Source organism: Pipistrellus hanaki, assembly GCF_964339955.1.
Source record: "Pipistrellus hanaki genome assembly, chromosome: 16".
Classification (NCBI taxonomy): domain Eukaryota; kingdom Metazoa; phylum Chordata; class Mammalia; order Chiroptera; family Vespertilionidae; genus Pipistrellus; species Pipistrellus hanaki.
The window spans coordinates 27,008,687-27,025,973 of NC_140518.1; the positions used below are offsets into that span (position 1 = coordinate 27,008,687).

Sequence of the window (17,287 nt, forward strand, 5' to 3'; positions counted from 1 at the left end):
CTGCCTACAATCCAAGTTATTAAAGTTTAAAACCATATGAAAGCCTTTATGAAGGTCCTGAATTGTATTTCTCATTAAAGGAAAAGAAGTGGCTGCGTGAGTCATGTCCCTCGACTTCTGTAGAAGACAAAGCAGGCCAATGCCAGTCATTCTGAAAGTTAACGCTCAGCACTTAATGTGAATTTATATGAGTTTAGGAGATGATTTTTACGAACTTGTGTCCCTCCAAGCATCCTGAGGGCAGTAAGAACACAAGACTTCCCATCATCTAAACAAAAATCATTATCAAATGGATTTATTAAAGAGCTATGCAGAACAAAGGCAATCGTGTGTGTAGCTACAATTGGCTTCCATGGGAATTATGAATGATTCTAGCTGAGGGCATTTTTAACTGATTCAGAGTAAAACAATGAGGCTTGAAAACAAACTACAAAAAGCTAAAAGCAGTGGGTAACTTTGATATTAAGAATCTGTGTTCTTTGTTATAGTTTGTTTGTAAAATGTATGTACTTTGTTTCTTTGTTAACACCCTGTTTAAAAACTTCAGCATTTTCATGTAAAATAAAATACAGGCTCTTGGCTAATACATGTGAACAAATGAAGAAAAGTGTTGGGGCCACCTCTCCAGTAGCTTTCCATCAGAGATAATGTTTGATCTTGAAGCTAGTGCATCTGTTTTTAAAGCTCATTTAATTTTTTACACATTTATAATTTATTTGCATATCGACTTAAAAGCTGGCTTCATAGTCCATGCCATTACCAATCAGACAAAAATACTATCAAGCACCCACAGGATGCACAGATCTCTTTGAAACTGTGTCATGGTGCCAATCTGTCCTAAGAGAAGGAGTACATTTTGAGAAAGAAATATTATGATTTTTCTGAGAGCAAAGATTGCCAAATACTGCAGCACACTCCTGAGAAAAGCACAAAATCACCTCTGATGTTTTTTAAGCAACAACTCCCTGAAGTCTAGAATTTATGGGACCAGCAATGTACTAAAAGTTCACAACTCTGAACACACATCTATCTAGGATTCAATGAAGACATTCCTCAGATTTTCATGTTGAATTATGTTAAATTTTAAAAATACAAAATGAAAAAACATCGAATGCATTTCAAATCAACTTAAATAGCAATCCTATGACAATTTATAACAACTGTAATTTCAAACACCAACTCTGGATCCAGTTATCTCAAAATTCGATCAAAAACTTTGGGCAGGAGCTTCTTTCATAAATTCTTCGAGGACAGCTACCACATTTTTGGCTTCGGGCATTTCTTCATGTTCCACTTTAACGATCTTCAAAAGGATATCTCCACTACCACAGTTCTTTAGGAACATGTAACATTTAAACAAAGCATAATGATTCATTTCTGCCTGTCGGATAAATCTCTTCAAATTATTTGTGTCTTGAATGGCCTAGAAAAAATATTACCCAGTTAAATATGTTTCATGAGATAAAAATAATACCTAAAAACACTTCATATCCAGCTGAAAACATTTCATATGTTGCAGAGATGTTTACTTTTTACTTTAAATAGTTCTATCATTGTTATCACTAATATGCTGTACCCTTGGTACAATAAAATCCCTTATATAAAGTAAAAATATTTTTTCAATCCTAAACATACTTTTAAAAGGTGACAATGCTCCTCCCAACCAGAATTTTGAACCCTTAGGCAATACGCTACTTTTTTTGTGCTTTCCAACTAAGACATGTCACAAATTATAAGGTTGATATACCGGAGATATAAGCAAGCATTCAATCCAATTAACTGGAAATGCAATGATATGTATGCAGAAGCCACTGAAAACATAAAGTAAATGCCTCCTGAAGATTCTAGTTTTGAGAAGGTCCCATTTAATAGACATCACAGCTAGAAAGCAGATTTATTCCTCTGTCACTTGATCTAATTAAAATTCAGACAAAAGTTATATGTGGTGCTTAGCACACAATTAATTAATTACCTTTAGTTTAAAGTTCTCCAGTACTTGTCGGAAAAGAAAAGGGTTACCTCCTTCAGCACCATTCAAAAAAGCCTGCATCCAATCCTCACAAAATCGGTTGCTTCCTATAAAATATTCAGAAAAATTAAATAAAAATGAAATTCTACAAAGTGCAAACAACTATTCTTTTTTCTTTCTTTCTGTTTATTTACTTTAAAATACGGGTTTTTAATTTTTTAATTTAAAATTTTTTTTAATTTGGGGGGTTTATTGATTTCAGAGAGAGGAAGGGAGATAGTGAGGGAGATAGAAACCTCAATGATGAGAGAGAATCATCCGTTGACTGCTTTCTGCATGCTTCATACTGGGGATCAAGCCCTGCAACCCAGGCACAAGCCCTGATTGTAATCAAACCATGACTCCTGGTCCATAAGTCAACACTCAGCCATTGAACAACACTGGCCAGGCTCTATTTACTTACTTTAAATTGAGGTATACTTGGCATATAACATTACATTAGTTTCAAGTGTACAACATAATGATTTGATATTTGTACACATTGTGATATTCTTTATTTCCTTATTAAATAAAACACTTATAATGAATTATATAAGTATTCTATAATGGTCTAAGAAAACTGTACTCACTACCTAGATAAAAATACCAAAATAGCTGAAGCCCCCATGTGCTACTTCTCAACTGCATTCCCCTTTCTTTCCCATTAGAAAGGATATTATTCCCGCTGAAACAGGTTTGGCTCAGTGGATAGAGCGTCGGTCTGCGGACTGAAAGGTCCCAGGTTCGATTCTGGTCAAGGGCATGTACATTGGTTGCGGGCACATCCCCAGTAGGGGGTGTGCAAGAGGCAGCTGGTCGATGTTTCTCTCTCATAGATGTTTCTAGCTCTCTATCCCTCTCCCTTCCTCTCTGTAAAAAATCAATAAAATATATTAAAAAAAGAAAAAAAAGAAAGGATATTATTCCCAATATTCCTTTAAACTACTGTCATGTACTTTTGTATCTATAAACTCTATAAAGTATTATTTTGTATATGTCAAAACTTTTATGTATTTTTCTTCTTAAAATGTTTTTATTGTGGACAATATTACAGATGTTCCCTAATCCCCCAAAAGCCCCCCTCCACCCAGTCTACATATTTTTATTTTTATTTTCCTCTTGAAAGGAAAATAGTTTAATTAAGATTTAAGATTCACATTATGATAACTGATAATTTTAATACACCCTTTAAATTTACTATGTATTTTTCTTTAATGGATGTTTCACTATGTTTGTGAGCTATATGGAGACATGTAGCTCTAGTGCATACATTTTCACCGGTATATTCCATTGCATGAATATAGGAGTTTACCAGATAATTTTCCTGTCGATGGAAGCATTTAAGTTGCCTTCAATTCTTTGCTATTTCAAACAATGCCTTTATGAATATTTTTTGTATTTGTCTCCTTATATAAATATACAAGAGTTTTTGCCCACCTGGCATGGCTCAGTGGTTGAATGTCGACCTATGAACCTAGAGGTCACGTTCAATTCCCAGTCAGGGCACATATCTGGTGGAGGAGACAACTAATCAATGATTCTCTCTCATCATTGATATTTCTATCTCTCTCTCCCTCTCTTATCCTCTCTGAAATCAATAAAGACATATATATATATATATATATATATATATATATATATATATACACACACACACACACACACACACACACACACGAGTTTTTCTATATAAAACTCTTGCTAGGCATGACGTGATTTTTCCATGTTTTTAGAATTGCTATTGTTTGTGGTGAGTCAGGGATAAACTTGTAAAGCTGCACAGGGCAGGAAGGATAAGTTTGTACTAACTGTTCAGAGTACAAAAACAGAGCCCAACTCACAAGGCCACAGGGGCTGCTTCAGAGGCCGTGACTCACCTGCGTTGTAGAACTGAGGCTGGGAAGCACTGCAGTCAATGACCACAGACTTGTGCTGCTCCTCCGTCATGGCCATGCACAAAGATGTCATGGTGCCTTCGTGAATAAGGCCCTGAAGACTGGCCACACTCAGAAACCTGCCGCACACACACACTGTCCTTTACCACAAATAACATTGCAGGACAGGAGGGAGAAAGCAAATTCATTCTGCGCTATAGGAGACTTAAAAACATATCAGGCCCTGGCCCGGTAGCTCAGTTGGAGCTTCATCCCAATATTGCGGGTTCGATCCCCAGTCAGGGCGTGTCCAAGAAGCAACCAATGAATGCATAAATAAGTGGGACAACAAATTGCTGTTTCTCTCTAACATCAATCAAAAAAATATTAATGTCCTTTAAAAATATAAAAAATAAAAATATTAAAACATGAATATCAGACTTTCTGTGTAAAAGGTTCTCTCTTTGCAAAACTATTTTTTACCTGTTAATGTCTCTCTTTGTTTTTTCATCTGATTCTTTAACCTCAACAGGAGTATAGCTCAGAGCCTACAAGAGAAAAATAAAGCCTAATTGATGCATGTTCTCCAGTTTTTCTTATTGAGCAGCTACTTGTAAGTGTCACCTTCCCCCAAGGACCACCTGCTTGATGGCATTGCCCTGGAGCTCTCCTGAGCCTCGTAAGCTGCTCTCGCTCACAGTCTGAAACTGGCTTTCCCACCTGGTTGCATGGCGCCATCCAGTCTCGGTTGCATCTACCACCACAAATTTAAATGAAAAAACTGGGCATTTACTCAAGCCTTCCCCAGTGTTTGGATATTTTAGTGAATTTTCATTTTTTCCTGGATATTTTCATATAGTTAAAACACTTTCTGTTTTCCTTCTCAAATTATTTGGAAATTACACCTCTCTCAGATCATTTGAAAAAGTAATTATTTTAAATTGTTTTATCCTAATAGGAAGACCCACTATTTGCAATTCCACCTAAGTAAAGTACCTTTCTAGATCCGAGTAAACAGAGTGCAAGCATTATTTGAGTAATATTCGGGGGGGTGCGGGGGGGGGGGGGAGTAATGTTAAAAAAAATGAATAAGTCTTTAAATAATCCAAACTCTGCTCTACTGATTCTCGGTTGAGGAAATGCTTTTGTTTGAGCCACACTTACAGCATGTAGCAAAAAGGTAAGCTTCTCCTGGAAGAGAAGAACCACCCTCTGGATCGGGCACACGACGTCCTCGAACCAGCTACTCAGGTAGGACTTGACGTGGTTCTCCGGGCCCCTTTCCTAGATCAAGAGAGAATGTCATTGCTTTAATATAAGCCTTCACCTTGGTGGACTTAACCCTTTCTTCACGATATTCTTGACAGTGAAAGAACTAAGGACAAACACCTCTTTTTTTTTTTTTTTTAAGCTAACTACCAACTCAAAAAAAGGAATTATGATTTAAAACACACTGAGAAATGCATTATACAAAATGAAAGGCTGGATAGGGTTCTATGCTATCTCTTCACTGGGAGGAGTGCGTTACATGTCCATCTCCCCACGGTATACTCATTGGAGATACGCTCCACGTAATCCTGTCTCCCCAGCTCCTGGTACAGTGTCTGACACATGTACGTATTAGCTTCTAAAGAGCCAATTGAACGTCTGAAGGAACGTAGGCAGTTCATTCACACTGAGAATTGGGAAGAACACAAGTTACCTTGTCCAAACGCTCAAGTCCACTCCGATTTTCGGACATGCTGCCAAGAGCACATCTAGCTTCCCGGGCTGAGCTGCTCTCTGGGGTTCAACGGAATCGCTCCAGTAGGAGAGCAGCTCCCCCAAACTCAAGTCCCTGCTAACTCCTATGCTACCCTTTCCTGCAGTCTTTTTAAGTGCATGGTAAGTAAAAGGAGATATTACCTTATGTAATGGGTAGTAAATTTGTAAGAGTTATGGCTTTAAAAACTGCTACAAGCTGAATGGATAGTTTTTTAAAAGGTATAAATAAATTAATAGATGTGGATATATATAATTCATAAAAGAAATCAATGAATGAAAAATAGAACATTTCTAAAAATCTTTGATGTGGAGTTCAAGGGTAGTCCTGCCATTGCAAAGCACGTCTCTGGTGCCAGAGGCTTCATGGACCATTAGTTCTGACCATAATGTAAATCTTATGTGCCCAGAAATCAGAAGAGCACCCTCTTCCTCACTCGGCATGTTACCATATACCATTGAATTTAATGGACTGAATTTTTCATGGATACAAATCATCAGAAGCAGACTGTGAAACTTATAGCACTTATAGGACTATGTTTCCTGCTTCCCTTAACAAATACCTTTCAACTGGCCCTCCAAGCAGGGCATTTTTAGAATTTAGATGTCATTGTGTCTACCTGTATAATTTAACAAGTCTAAAAAGTTATAGTATATTAATCACCTCAGTCTCAAAAAACTATTGACTCAATCATCTTACCTCTGAGCTCATGTTATTTTTCAGCCCTTGAATGTATTTGTCCAATTCAAGCCTGAAAGTATGTTCTTAAGGAAGTAACAATGGATGAATCAAGAAGTGTTTTATCGCCGAAACCGGTTTGGCTCAGTGGTAGAGCGTCGGTCTGCGGACTGAGGGGTCCCAGGTTCGATTCCGGTCAAGGACATGTACGTTGGTTGCGGGGTGTGCAAGAGGCAGCTGGTTGATGTTTCTCTCTCATTGATGTTTCTAGCTCTCTATCCCTCTCTCCTCCTCTCTGTAAAAAATCAATAAAAAATATATATTTAAATAAAAAAGATAAATAAAAAATTAAAAAAAGAAGTGTTTTATCTCTCAATAGGAAACATAAAGTCTTGCAAATAACACAAAATGTACATTAAAACAAGCCGAGACAGGCTGGTCACATAAAGATATGGAATCCAAGTAAATATATAGGGGTAGGAAAGCCTTTTAGAGTAGTAATACCCCTTCTCTTGCCTCCCCACGATTTCCTTCCTGATATCCTCAAAGACCAAAAAAAGGATATAGCTCAAGTCCTTTTTCAGACCCTCCTAAAAAACAGACCACGTACTCGGAAGGGGTTTGCTCAGAGTCCTTTGCTGCTGTTTCAGGAAGCAGTTTTTCTTGTTGGAAAAGGCAGTAGTAACAACCAACCCGGTAACCTGGAATTCTAGAAAAGAAAGAAAAATGCTCTATGTATTATTCTGATAAGTCATGCATCTAATTTTATGGCCTCTTCTGAACCCTGGTCATCTTGATCTGGCAATACTGTTATATTGCTCACTAGGTCAGAACTTTCCAGACTTCTCCTTGCTTTACTCATAACAGCAGAGGAAAATGAATGTATACCATGATGGGCTTCAGCTTAAGCAGCACCTAACAAACATGTAATTTCTTTGAATTCACCTGTTTTATGGGAAAAATGCATGCAAGTTTCACTCTCGTTCATAGCACATGTCTACATAAATATAAGCATGTTTCTCTTCCTCCCCAAACCTTCACAAATCCTTGGAGCTCCAAGCAGATATGACATGTTTACCCCGTGGCCTTATATGTGACCTGTGGCCTCACATTCCTGAGGGGACTTGATGCCAACATCATGGTCTGAAGTGAACTACAATCAAGGTGTGTGATAGAAAGACGCTGGAATTCAACTGAGGACACCTATATTGGTTTTGGTGATTAACTCTTTTCTTCCAAGTCCAAGACTAAATCCGTACGCTTCGGCGGGAAAGTCCCTGATGCTCAATCAATCCCATTCCTCAAATGTTTATGTGTAAGGCCCAGGGCTCAGGCAGGCAGAGAACAAGGATGGGTTTTGCAGATGGGGTGGGAGTTGATCTTTTGGAGTTTCTCGTCACTTCTCATATTTAGCTCACAAATAAAAACTCGGGACACAGCACATTTTACACTTACCTCAGCTCCACAGATGCAACATTACCCAGCCCTTCAAAGACGGCTCCCTTAGAGAGACGCTTAGCAATGAAACTGCGCAGCTCTGGCTCCACTTCAGATGGCAGATTAGTGTCCGCCAGGGAGAGGCTTGACAAATGAAAGACACACGGCGCTCATCAGTGCCCTACTGCATTCACACCCCACAAGTCGGTCAGATTATTACTAAAAGCCAGAGTCCCTTTAAGGACCTGAAAAAACTTTCTGTCCACTGGTGCGGCTGGCAGGGGTGCATGTCACCAAGTATGAGGTACCTCATCAAAGAGTTTAAAATTATACTCTCTTTTCACCTCATTCTGTCTAGTGTGATGACTCTACTGGGACCCCCAATCCACTGGCCTTACCTTTATTCCATAGTCCCTTAAGTTTCTTATCTCACTTCCCTGCCCAGCATATAGTCCATGGCCAGTCATTATCATCAGACCCCCGCACACAAGTCTCATTCAACACTTTATTTTCATCTCACTGTACTTGCTTAGCAAAACTTCAGACCTGATTAGTCCAGCTCTCTGCTTACTCTGCACATGATTATATGCAGTCGAATCTAGTTGGACTAAACTGAATTAATGATCACTAGCTCAAGTGGGCCCAGCTCTAACTACATTTCCTGGCTCACTCAATCATTTTCCTACTCTCCTAGGTAACTATTTCACGCCTCCTCTTTTTCCCTTAATCCTCCATCTACCTTTTATCCAAGAATAAATACCCTAGCTTAGCAATCACTCATGAGCTAAAAATAAGAATTTTAGTTTGGTTCAGGTTAGAATATAAAGTCTATAATTTGAATATGCAGGAAGATAAGGTCTACTGTCACCACACTTCTCAAAAGATAATATGAATTCAGTACTTCTCAATACTTCTCAAGGTTCTTTGGTTTTATATAATATTATGGAAAATAAATATACAAAGTAGGGAGAATATTATAATGAACTCACAAATACCCACCATCCAGTTTTAACAATTATCAGCTTATGGCCAATTTTTTTTATTTTATTGATTTTCATTGATTTTTAGAGAGAGACAGAGGGATAGAAAGATAAAAACATTGATGAGAGAGTTGGCTGCCTCCTGAACGCTCCCTACCAGGGATCAAACCTGCAATCCTGGCATGTGCTCTGACCTGGAATCAATCTGGGGACCTCTTGGCTCATGGGTCAACACTCAACCACTGAACCGTACCAGCCAGGCATGGCCAATTTTGTTTCATCTGTACCCCCATGCTTGCCTGTACCCTTCCACCTTCCAGATTTATTTTGAAGCAAGGTCTCCGGCATCATATCATTTCAATCCTAAATTTATCACTAGGGTATCTCTACTTTGCATCAAGTGTTAAGGTCATTCATTCATTCACTTAATAAATATGTATTACATGAACAAAAGAGAGCAATGCCTACTGTCCTGGGGTTTATAGTTAGTGTGCAGCAGAGGCGCTATGAAATGGGTATTCTAAGGGTACCAGTAAACAAAGGAGGATTCTAAATGTTTTGGTACCCATACGATATTGACTATTTACTAGAGTTCCTTTCATGAAACTCACAATCCTTGTCTCTGGCTAACCAACCACCTTGGGCGCTATCGGTATTTGGCTCTGTCCCAGTCTGGAATGAATGAGCCAATGAGGAAATCAAGATGAGGTTCCTGGGACACAGGCGGGCTTGATGGTCAGACTCAGGGACAGCTGAGTGGAAACTGGGCCCCTACTGACACCTCCAGGCCAATGATGCACGGAAGAATCAAGCACAGGCATGAGTTAGGGTCAGGCTGTTTTTACCTGAAGTCATCGCCAGAGGGAGTGTCTGCATTTGTGCCACTTGGGCTTCCATCATCACTGTCCCCTCTCGGCGGCGCCGCCGATCTGCACCCCACAAAAGCAACAAAAAAGCTGTCAGTGATGGCCCCACTCACACAGCACACAGGGGAGGAGCGAACAACCAAATAACATGCTGCACGGGAGAAGTGCCTGTCCCCATGCCAGGGCAACTCCACAAAACAGCGCTGATGGCCCCTTCTCCCCAGGCCCCCTGAGGGAAAGGAAATGCAATATCCAGAAGGGCCAAGGAAATCCTCTCTAAAAACCAGACGCTAAAGGGCCACGAGAGCCCCAGGAGAGTCGGCCGGGCGAAGGGAAGGAGGCAGCAAGGGCAGAGGATAACCACAGGGCGAGAGGGGGAGGGAGGAGGAGGAACTGTGGGGGAAATGGAAGCAAGTGGGGCGATAATGACAGGAAGGACGGGGCGTGGACGTTGACATTGTTGAACATGCATGCGGGGGCATTGCGCTGAACAAAGGACCGGGGCAATGGCAGGGCCAGCGGGAGCACTGACGTCCCGGATCCGGGCCCGGAAGGACGGCGTGGGGCGGGCGCGGAGGGCCCTTCGGGCCTACCCCCTCCGCCCGGAGAGAAGATGGCGTTTGCGAGCGGCCAAGCCGCGGGCCCGGGTGCGAGGCGGGGCGGGGCGGGGCGGGCGGGGCCGCAGGGAGGCCGGCGCCGCACCTGCTTCCACGGTAGCTGTAGAGACAGTAGTGGCTGCTGGGCGGCGGCTCGAGTCTCCGCTCCTCCGCGGAGCCTCCTTCCTCGCTGCTCTCCAGCTCCTTCTCGTCCCCATCCAGCGACTCCTGCAAGGAGGGGAGCATCGCGGCGGCGGCGGCTGCGAGCGGCCCGGTGTCCCCGCCAAACCGCTCCCCCGCTGCCGTACAGTCCTCAGCGGCCGGGCTCGACCGGCTCCCCGCCCTCGCGCACCTGAGTTCCGCCGGTTTCCCCGGGTTCTCAGGTGAGGAGCTGGCCCTTCTGGAAGGCTTGTTCCCCGCAGGGACGAGGGGGCGCACTGAGTTACCGATAGGGAAAGCAGTCTACCAGTTCCATTTTAAAGCCTTTTCCCCCCCTTTTTTATTGATTTTTTACAGAGAGGAAGAGAGAGGGAATAGAGCTAGAAACATCCATGGGAGAGAATCAACGGCCTGTTGCCTCCTGCACAACCCCTACTGGGGACGTGCCCGCAACCAAGGTACATGCCCTTGACCAGAATCGAACTCGGGACCTTTTAGTCCCTAGATTGTCGCTCTATCCACTGAGCCAAACTGGTCAGGGCTGTTTTAACTCCTTTTTCGCCTCTGTGAACCGTTTAAGACATCTAGGAGACTTCCCATGTGATAAAGATAGTCCAACTAGCAGGACACATGGAAAAAGATAAAGCTGCAGGTACGCTAACACACACACACACACACACACACACACACGCACGCACACACATCAGTTTGATAAAAGATTTCAAAATTTAAAATGATGCTCCTCCCTTTAAAAAAATAAAAGGTGAAATTATGGGAGAATTTTTAAACTGCTTGAAGAAGGTCCTTCTAAACTGTAGAAAAAAGGGGCCACATGCTAGCCTGACTAACTCAGGGTAGGACTGCCTGGCAAACTAAGCTCAGGGACCTAAAATAAGCACAAAGGATGGTCTGAAATTAAAACTTTTTAAATTAAAAAGCTGTTTATTCCCAGACCAGCATCTTCCCTGACAGAGACCAACTTTGATATTACCGGTAACTGAGCCTGTAGTCTTTTAGCATCTATGATAATATACCTTCAGAATGTCGGGGTAATTTATAACTTATCTTTTTCCAGATCCCTCAGGGCACAACCACAAATTCCCTCATTGTTATTGTGTGATTGCTATCCTTTTAATTGTTGACTGTTAGCTATCCAGTACCACCATTTCTCTTTCTCCCACCTCCTGAATCTATAACCAATGGATTTCTGTAATCCACTTAAGTCTCCTCCTTTAATTTATAAAACCAGGTGAAAAACCCATCATTCTCTAGAGCAGTATTTCAATATGTTGAGATTCTGCTTTCTGGCAATTATTGACAATTTGGTTCAAATAAATTCACAAAAATTATTCACAGGTTTGAATGTTTCTTATGTTAATAAAATATAGCAGAACACTTAGAAGCCATGCAGGCCGAAACCAGTTTGGCTCAGTGGATAGAGCTTCGGTCTGCAGACTGAAGGGTCCCAGGTTCAATTCCGGTCAGGGGCATGTACATTGGTTGCTGGCATGTCCCCAGTGGGGAGTGTGAGGGAGGCAGCTGATCGATGTCTCTCTCATCGATGTTTCTGGCTCTCTATCCCTCTCCTTTCCTCTCTGTAAAAAATCAATAAAATATATAAAAAGGAGAAGAAAACGAAGAAGAAGAAGAAGAAGAAGAAGAAGAAGCAGCAGCCATGCAGGAGAAGATTAATAAATCTGACCGTGTAAAAACTAAACATTTCTGTGTGGCCCAAAGTCAAAAATACAAATGACAAACTAGGAAAATATTTACAATATATGTAATAGAAGGGCTGTCATTTGTCAATGAACCAAACCAAATAAAAAAAAAGACAATGAGCAGTTCATAAAAGAATTTAAAAAGAATACATAAACTGCTTAATTTCAAATACAATTTATAGTATATTATACTACTTTTCACCCAGCAGATTAGCAGAAATTTATAAGTGTGAGGGGCTGGGAGAGAGAAGGAGGTCCTAATATATGATGACGGGAGATTTTACTTTGGGTAGTGGGCACATGGTACAATACACACATCTTGTAACATAGAAACCCATACCTGAAACCTATATGTTCATGATGACCAATGTCACCCAATAAATTTAATTTAAAAATAAAGTTTGAGCCGAAACCGGTTTGGCTCAGTGGATAGAGCGTCGGCCTGCGGACTGAAGGGTCCCAGGTTTGATTCTGGTCAAGAGTATGTATCTTGGTTGCAGGCACATTCCCAGTAGGGGTGTGCAAGAGGCAGTTGATCAATGTTTCTCTCTCATTGATGTTTCTAACTCTCTATCCTTCTCCCTTCCTCTCTGTAAAAAAAAAAATAATAATATATATAAATATTTTAAAATATAGCATTTGTAAAAAATAAAAGAATAATATAGCATTTGTAGTTCAACAGTTACTATTTATTTAGCAGTAACCAGGGGTCAAGATATTTACCTATTTTATTTCATTTACTCTTGGATGAACTCTGTAACAGAGAGATTTATTCCTATTTTATAGATGAAGAAACAGGCTCAGTCAATATAAGTGATCAAACTATGTTTATCTGGCTTTCAAATCCATACTCTTAACTGTTTTTTTTATTTTGTAGTCACTTGTTTTAGTCTTAGTAACAACCCTGAGAGTCATGCTCCTATAGTGTGGCCTACAGGAGCCTTCATAATCTAGCTTCTGCCTCCCCCTCTGACTTTCCCATCACCATCCCTCTTGCTCACTCTGGTGGTTCTCAAACACTCCAATTTTTGTTCCAGTTTAATAGTCTTTTAATTTGCTCTTCTGCCTGGAATGCCCCCAGAGAGTTGTCTTTTTTCTTTACATCATTCAGGTCTCTGCACAAATGTCACCTCCTCAGAGAGACCTTCTCTGGCTGTCCTCTGCAAAAGGATATCCCACACACACCTCTACTGCTGTCCCATCAGTCTATGTCCTATCTTCCTCACACTTACCACTCCTGACAGTATTTATTGTCTGTCTCCCCACTAGCATGTCAGCTTAGTCACTGATATATCCTCTATCCTAGCACATGGCCTACGGTGCTCAAGAACTCTTTGCTGAATTAAAAGGCTTTGCAACCCCTCAGCATCATTTTCTTGCATGTTTCACCTTACACCATATTAAAGATATTAAAGTACACCTACATTCCATGTTAACTTTATAGAAAAATAATGGTTAACATAACGTGTTTACTGTGTATGAGGACTCTTTTAAGTGCTTTACATATACTCACTTAGTTCTCACAATCCCACGAGGTTGGTATTATTATTATCCCACTTTACAGAGTAGTAAGCCAGTTACTTTTGTCCACAGTAAATGGCAAAGGTGCATTCAAACCCACTCTGGCGCTAGAACTCTTTATTTTATTTTTTTATTGATTTCAGATGGGGAGAAGGAGAGATTGAAACATCGATGATGAGAATCATTGATTGCTGCCTCCTGCTTGCCCCACACTGGGGATTGAGCCCACAATCTGGGCACATTCCCTGACTGGGAATGGAACTGTGACCTCCCAGTTCATAGGTTGATGCTCAACCACTGAGCCACACTGGCCAGATTCTAGAACTTTTAATACCACTAAATTGAGTTGAAGATGACTTGACCTAAAGTTATGTTTTGTAGCCATTTAATCAAACAGTTAATTTCAATTAACTGTTTTGTTTTCATTTATTTAGATATTTAATTTCTTACAATATTTTGTTAAATTTTATTCTTTTTGAAGCTATTATAAATGAAAATGTTTTCTTAATTTCAGATTGTTTACTGCTAGTGTATAAAAGTACAATTAAATTTTGTATTTTGATCTTGTACTGTGAACCTTATTGAATGCTTAGTAGCTCAAGATTTATTTCTTGCTGAAACCGGTTTGGATCAATGGATAAAGAGCATTGGCCTGCGAACTGAAGAGTCTGATGTTTCTAACTCTCTCTCTCTCTCTCTTTTCCTCTCTGTAAAAATATCAATAAAATGTATTTTTTTTAAAAGATTTATTTCTTTTTATGGATTCCTTAGGATTTCCTAGATACAATTGTATTTGTTTGTTAGGGCGGTACTACGGACTGAGCAATTTAAGCAACAAAAAAATGTATTGTCTCACAATTCTAGAGGCTGGAAGTCTAAAATCAAGGTGTCAGCAGGGTTATCCTTGATAGATAGTGGTCTTCCTTTTATACATTATCTGTTCCAATTTCCTTTTTGTTGTTGTTGTTGTTGTTTGTTAATCATCACCTGAGGATGCTTTTCCATTGATTTTTAAAACATTTTAAATATATATATATATATATATATATATATATATATTTTTTTTTTTTTTTAATATATTTTATTGATTTTTCACAGAGAGGAAGAGAGAGTGATAGAGAGTTAGAAACATCAATGAGAGAGAATCATCGATCAGCTGCCTCTTGCACACCCCCTACTGGGGATGTGCCTGCAACTAAGGTACATGCCCTTGACCGGAATCGAATCTGGGACCTTTCAGTCTGCAGGCTGACACTCTGTCCACTGAGTCAAACCGGTTTTGGCACATTTTAAAATATATTTTATTGATTTTTTACAGAGGAAGGGAGAGAGATAGTTAGAAACATTGATGAGAGAGAAACATTGATCAGCTGCCTCCTGCACACCCCCTCCTGGGGATGTGCCCGCAACCAAGGTACATGTCCTTGACCAGAATCAAACCTGGGACCTTTCAGTCTGCAGGCCGACGTTCTATCCACTGAGCCAAACCGGTTCCAGCCCATTGATTTTCAGAGAGTGGAAGAGACGGGGAGAGACAGAGAGAAACATCAATGTGAGAGACACAGCTATTGAAGCCTACAACAGAGGTAAGTGCCCTTGACTGGAATGGAACCTATGACTCTTCAGTCTGAGGGCCAGTGCTCTATCCACTGAGAAACCTGGCTAGGGCAAATTTTTATTTATTTAAAATAAATTTTTATTGATTTCAGAGAGGAAGGGAGGGGGAGAGATAGAAACATCAATGATGAGAGAGAATCATTGATTGGCTGCCTCCTGCATGCCCCCTACTAGGGATCGAGCCTCAGCACATGCCCTTGACCAGAATCGAAGCCAGGACCCTTCAGTCTGAAGGCTCTATCCACTGAGCAAAACCGACTAGGGCAAATTTCTTCTTTTTATCAGGGTAGCATTCATGCCGAAACTGGTTTGGCTCAGTGGATAGAGCGGAGGTTCGATTCCAGTCAAGGGCATGTAACTTGGTTGCGGGCACATCCCCAGTAGGGGGCGTGCAGGAGGCAGCTGATCGATGTCTCTCTCTCATCGATGTTTCTAACTCTATCCCTCTCTCTTCCTCTCTGTCAAAAATCAATAAAATATATTAAAATAAATAAATAATAAAGCAGCAGTCATATTGAAACCTATTGACCCTATTGACCTCACCTTAGCATGATTACTTCTGTAATCAATATGGCAATACAAGGTCATATTCTGAGGTACTGGAGATTAGTACTTCAACTCAATTTTTTCTTGTGTGTGTGTGGAGAGACACAATGACCCAATTCTACCCCTAACAAGATCATGCCATCGGCGAATAGAGATGGTTTTGTTAGGGGCAGAAATATTAATCATGCTCTGTAAACTGTAATTGTTGCTCTGATTAGAGAAAAACATTCCAACCTGGCTGAGAGCTGTACGCCCCAGGAAGAGGGAGTTAACCTGGGAATGCAGTCCATCCTCCTTTTCCTAGAACTGCCTATCATCACAAAAAGATTAACAACTTTGTAGCTAAGAACAATAGAGCACTGACCCTTTGCAAGCCCCAGCGTTCGACCTGTAACCATCATACCCATTCTTATTCCTTTTGCCTTCTTCCCCTTGTAATCTTTGTGCTTCTACCCAATACAAGCAGCTGGCTATGGAGGGGTGCTGAGTAGATTTTCATGGATGACCTGCTGCTTTCCCATGCTGCTGGCATTATTGGAATAAATGCTTATATGTGATTCACCCCTGTCTCTGCTGAATTGGCTCAAGCAGTGACAGGCAGCCCAAACCCAATGGTTGTCTGGTTTCAGTTTTACTCCTTCCATTCCAATCTGGATTCTTTTTATTTCTTTTTCTTGCCTGATCATCCTGGCTACACCACCAATACAATGTTATACAGAAGAGACTAGAGTGGACATTCTTGTTCCCTTACATTTCTTTTTCCGTTTTTGTTTCTGGTAAAGCACCAAGCACTAAAATTAATTTGCTTGCTTCCTTACTTTAGGAGAAATGAATAGAGAACTTCCTGTTCCCACTATCCTACCTCAGATCAGTTTCTTCTCTCACCCAGATTACTGCCCCATTCTATGTCTGGCCTCTTAGCCTCCACCAATCCAGTGGCCACCAATCCAGTGTTTTTTCTAAAACTCAAATCTAATTCAGCTCCATACTTACTACTTCTGTGATCTTGAGTAAATGACTTAAACTCTGGTAAGCCTCTTTTATATATATTATTGATCCCCTACTAGGGATGTGCCTGCATCCAAGGTACATGCCCTTGACCAGAATCGAACCCCGGACCCTTCAGTCCTCAGGCTGACACTCTATCCACTGAGCCAAACCAACCTCTTTTTTGTCTCTAGTAACAGAGTGATAATAACAGCACCTCCATCCCAGGCTGATGGAGACAAGTCATGTACAACTTACTGGGATGCCTGGTGCACAGTAAGTGCTTCAGGGATGCCTGCTATTAGTTTTCCTTTCAATAGTAACATAAAATTTACACCAATAGCTATGTCTAAGGGCCACACGCTGTTCCAAGTGCAGCAGAGGAAGCTTATCTGCTTGGCCCCAAGTCATGCAGGGAGGCATCGGCATGGACTCTGAACGACCTACCCTCTCTTTCTCGATCTTGCACTGTTCTCTGTCCTCTTAAAATGCCAGTCGCTAAGCAAAGCCTTCAGCATGAAGCCCACTGGCTGCTCCT

The 17,287-nt window shown here is 40.9% G+C and overlaps 1 protein-coding gene across 1 annotated transcript; it reads right to left on the reverse strand.

Moving 5' to 3' along the window:
- LOC311610728 (protein Njmu-R1) lies at window positions 1-10,501 on the reverse strand. The gene is made up of 10 exons (XM_084862275.1): window positions 10,308-10,501; window positions 9,585-9,668; window positions 7,778-7,903; window positions 6,888-7,031; window positions 6,344-6,401; window positions 5,047-5,166; window positions 4,366-4,430; window positions 3,886-4,022; window positions 1,973-2,076; window positions 1-1,423 (listed from the first exon to the last, which is right to left on the reverse strand). The coding sequence occupies exons 1-10, from the start codon at window positions 10,445-10,447 to the stop codon at window positions 1,208-1,210; spliced, it is 1,194 nt and encodes a 397-aa protein (XP_084718401.1). The 5' UTR covers window positions 10,448-10,501; the 3' UTR covers window positions 1-1,207.
- Between the last annotated feature and the right edge of the window lie 6,786 nt (window positions 10,502-17,287).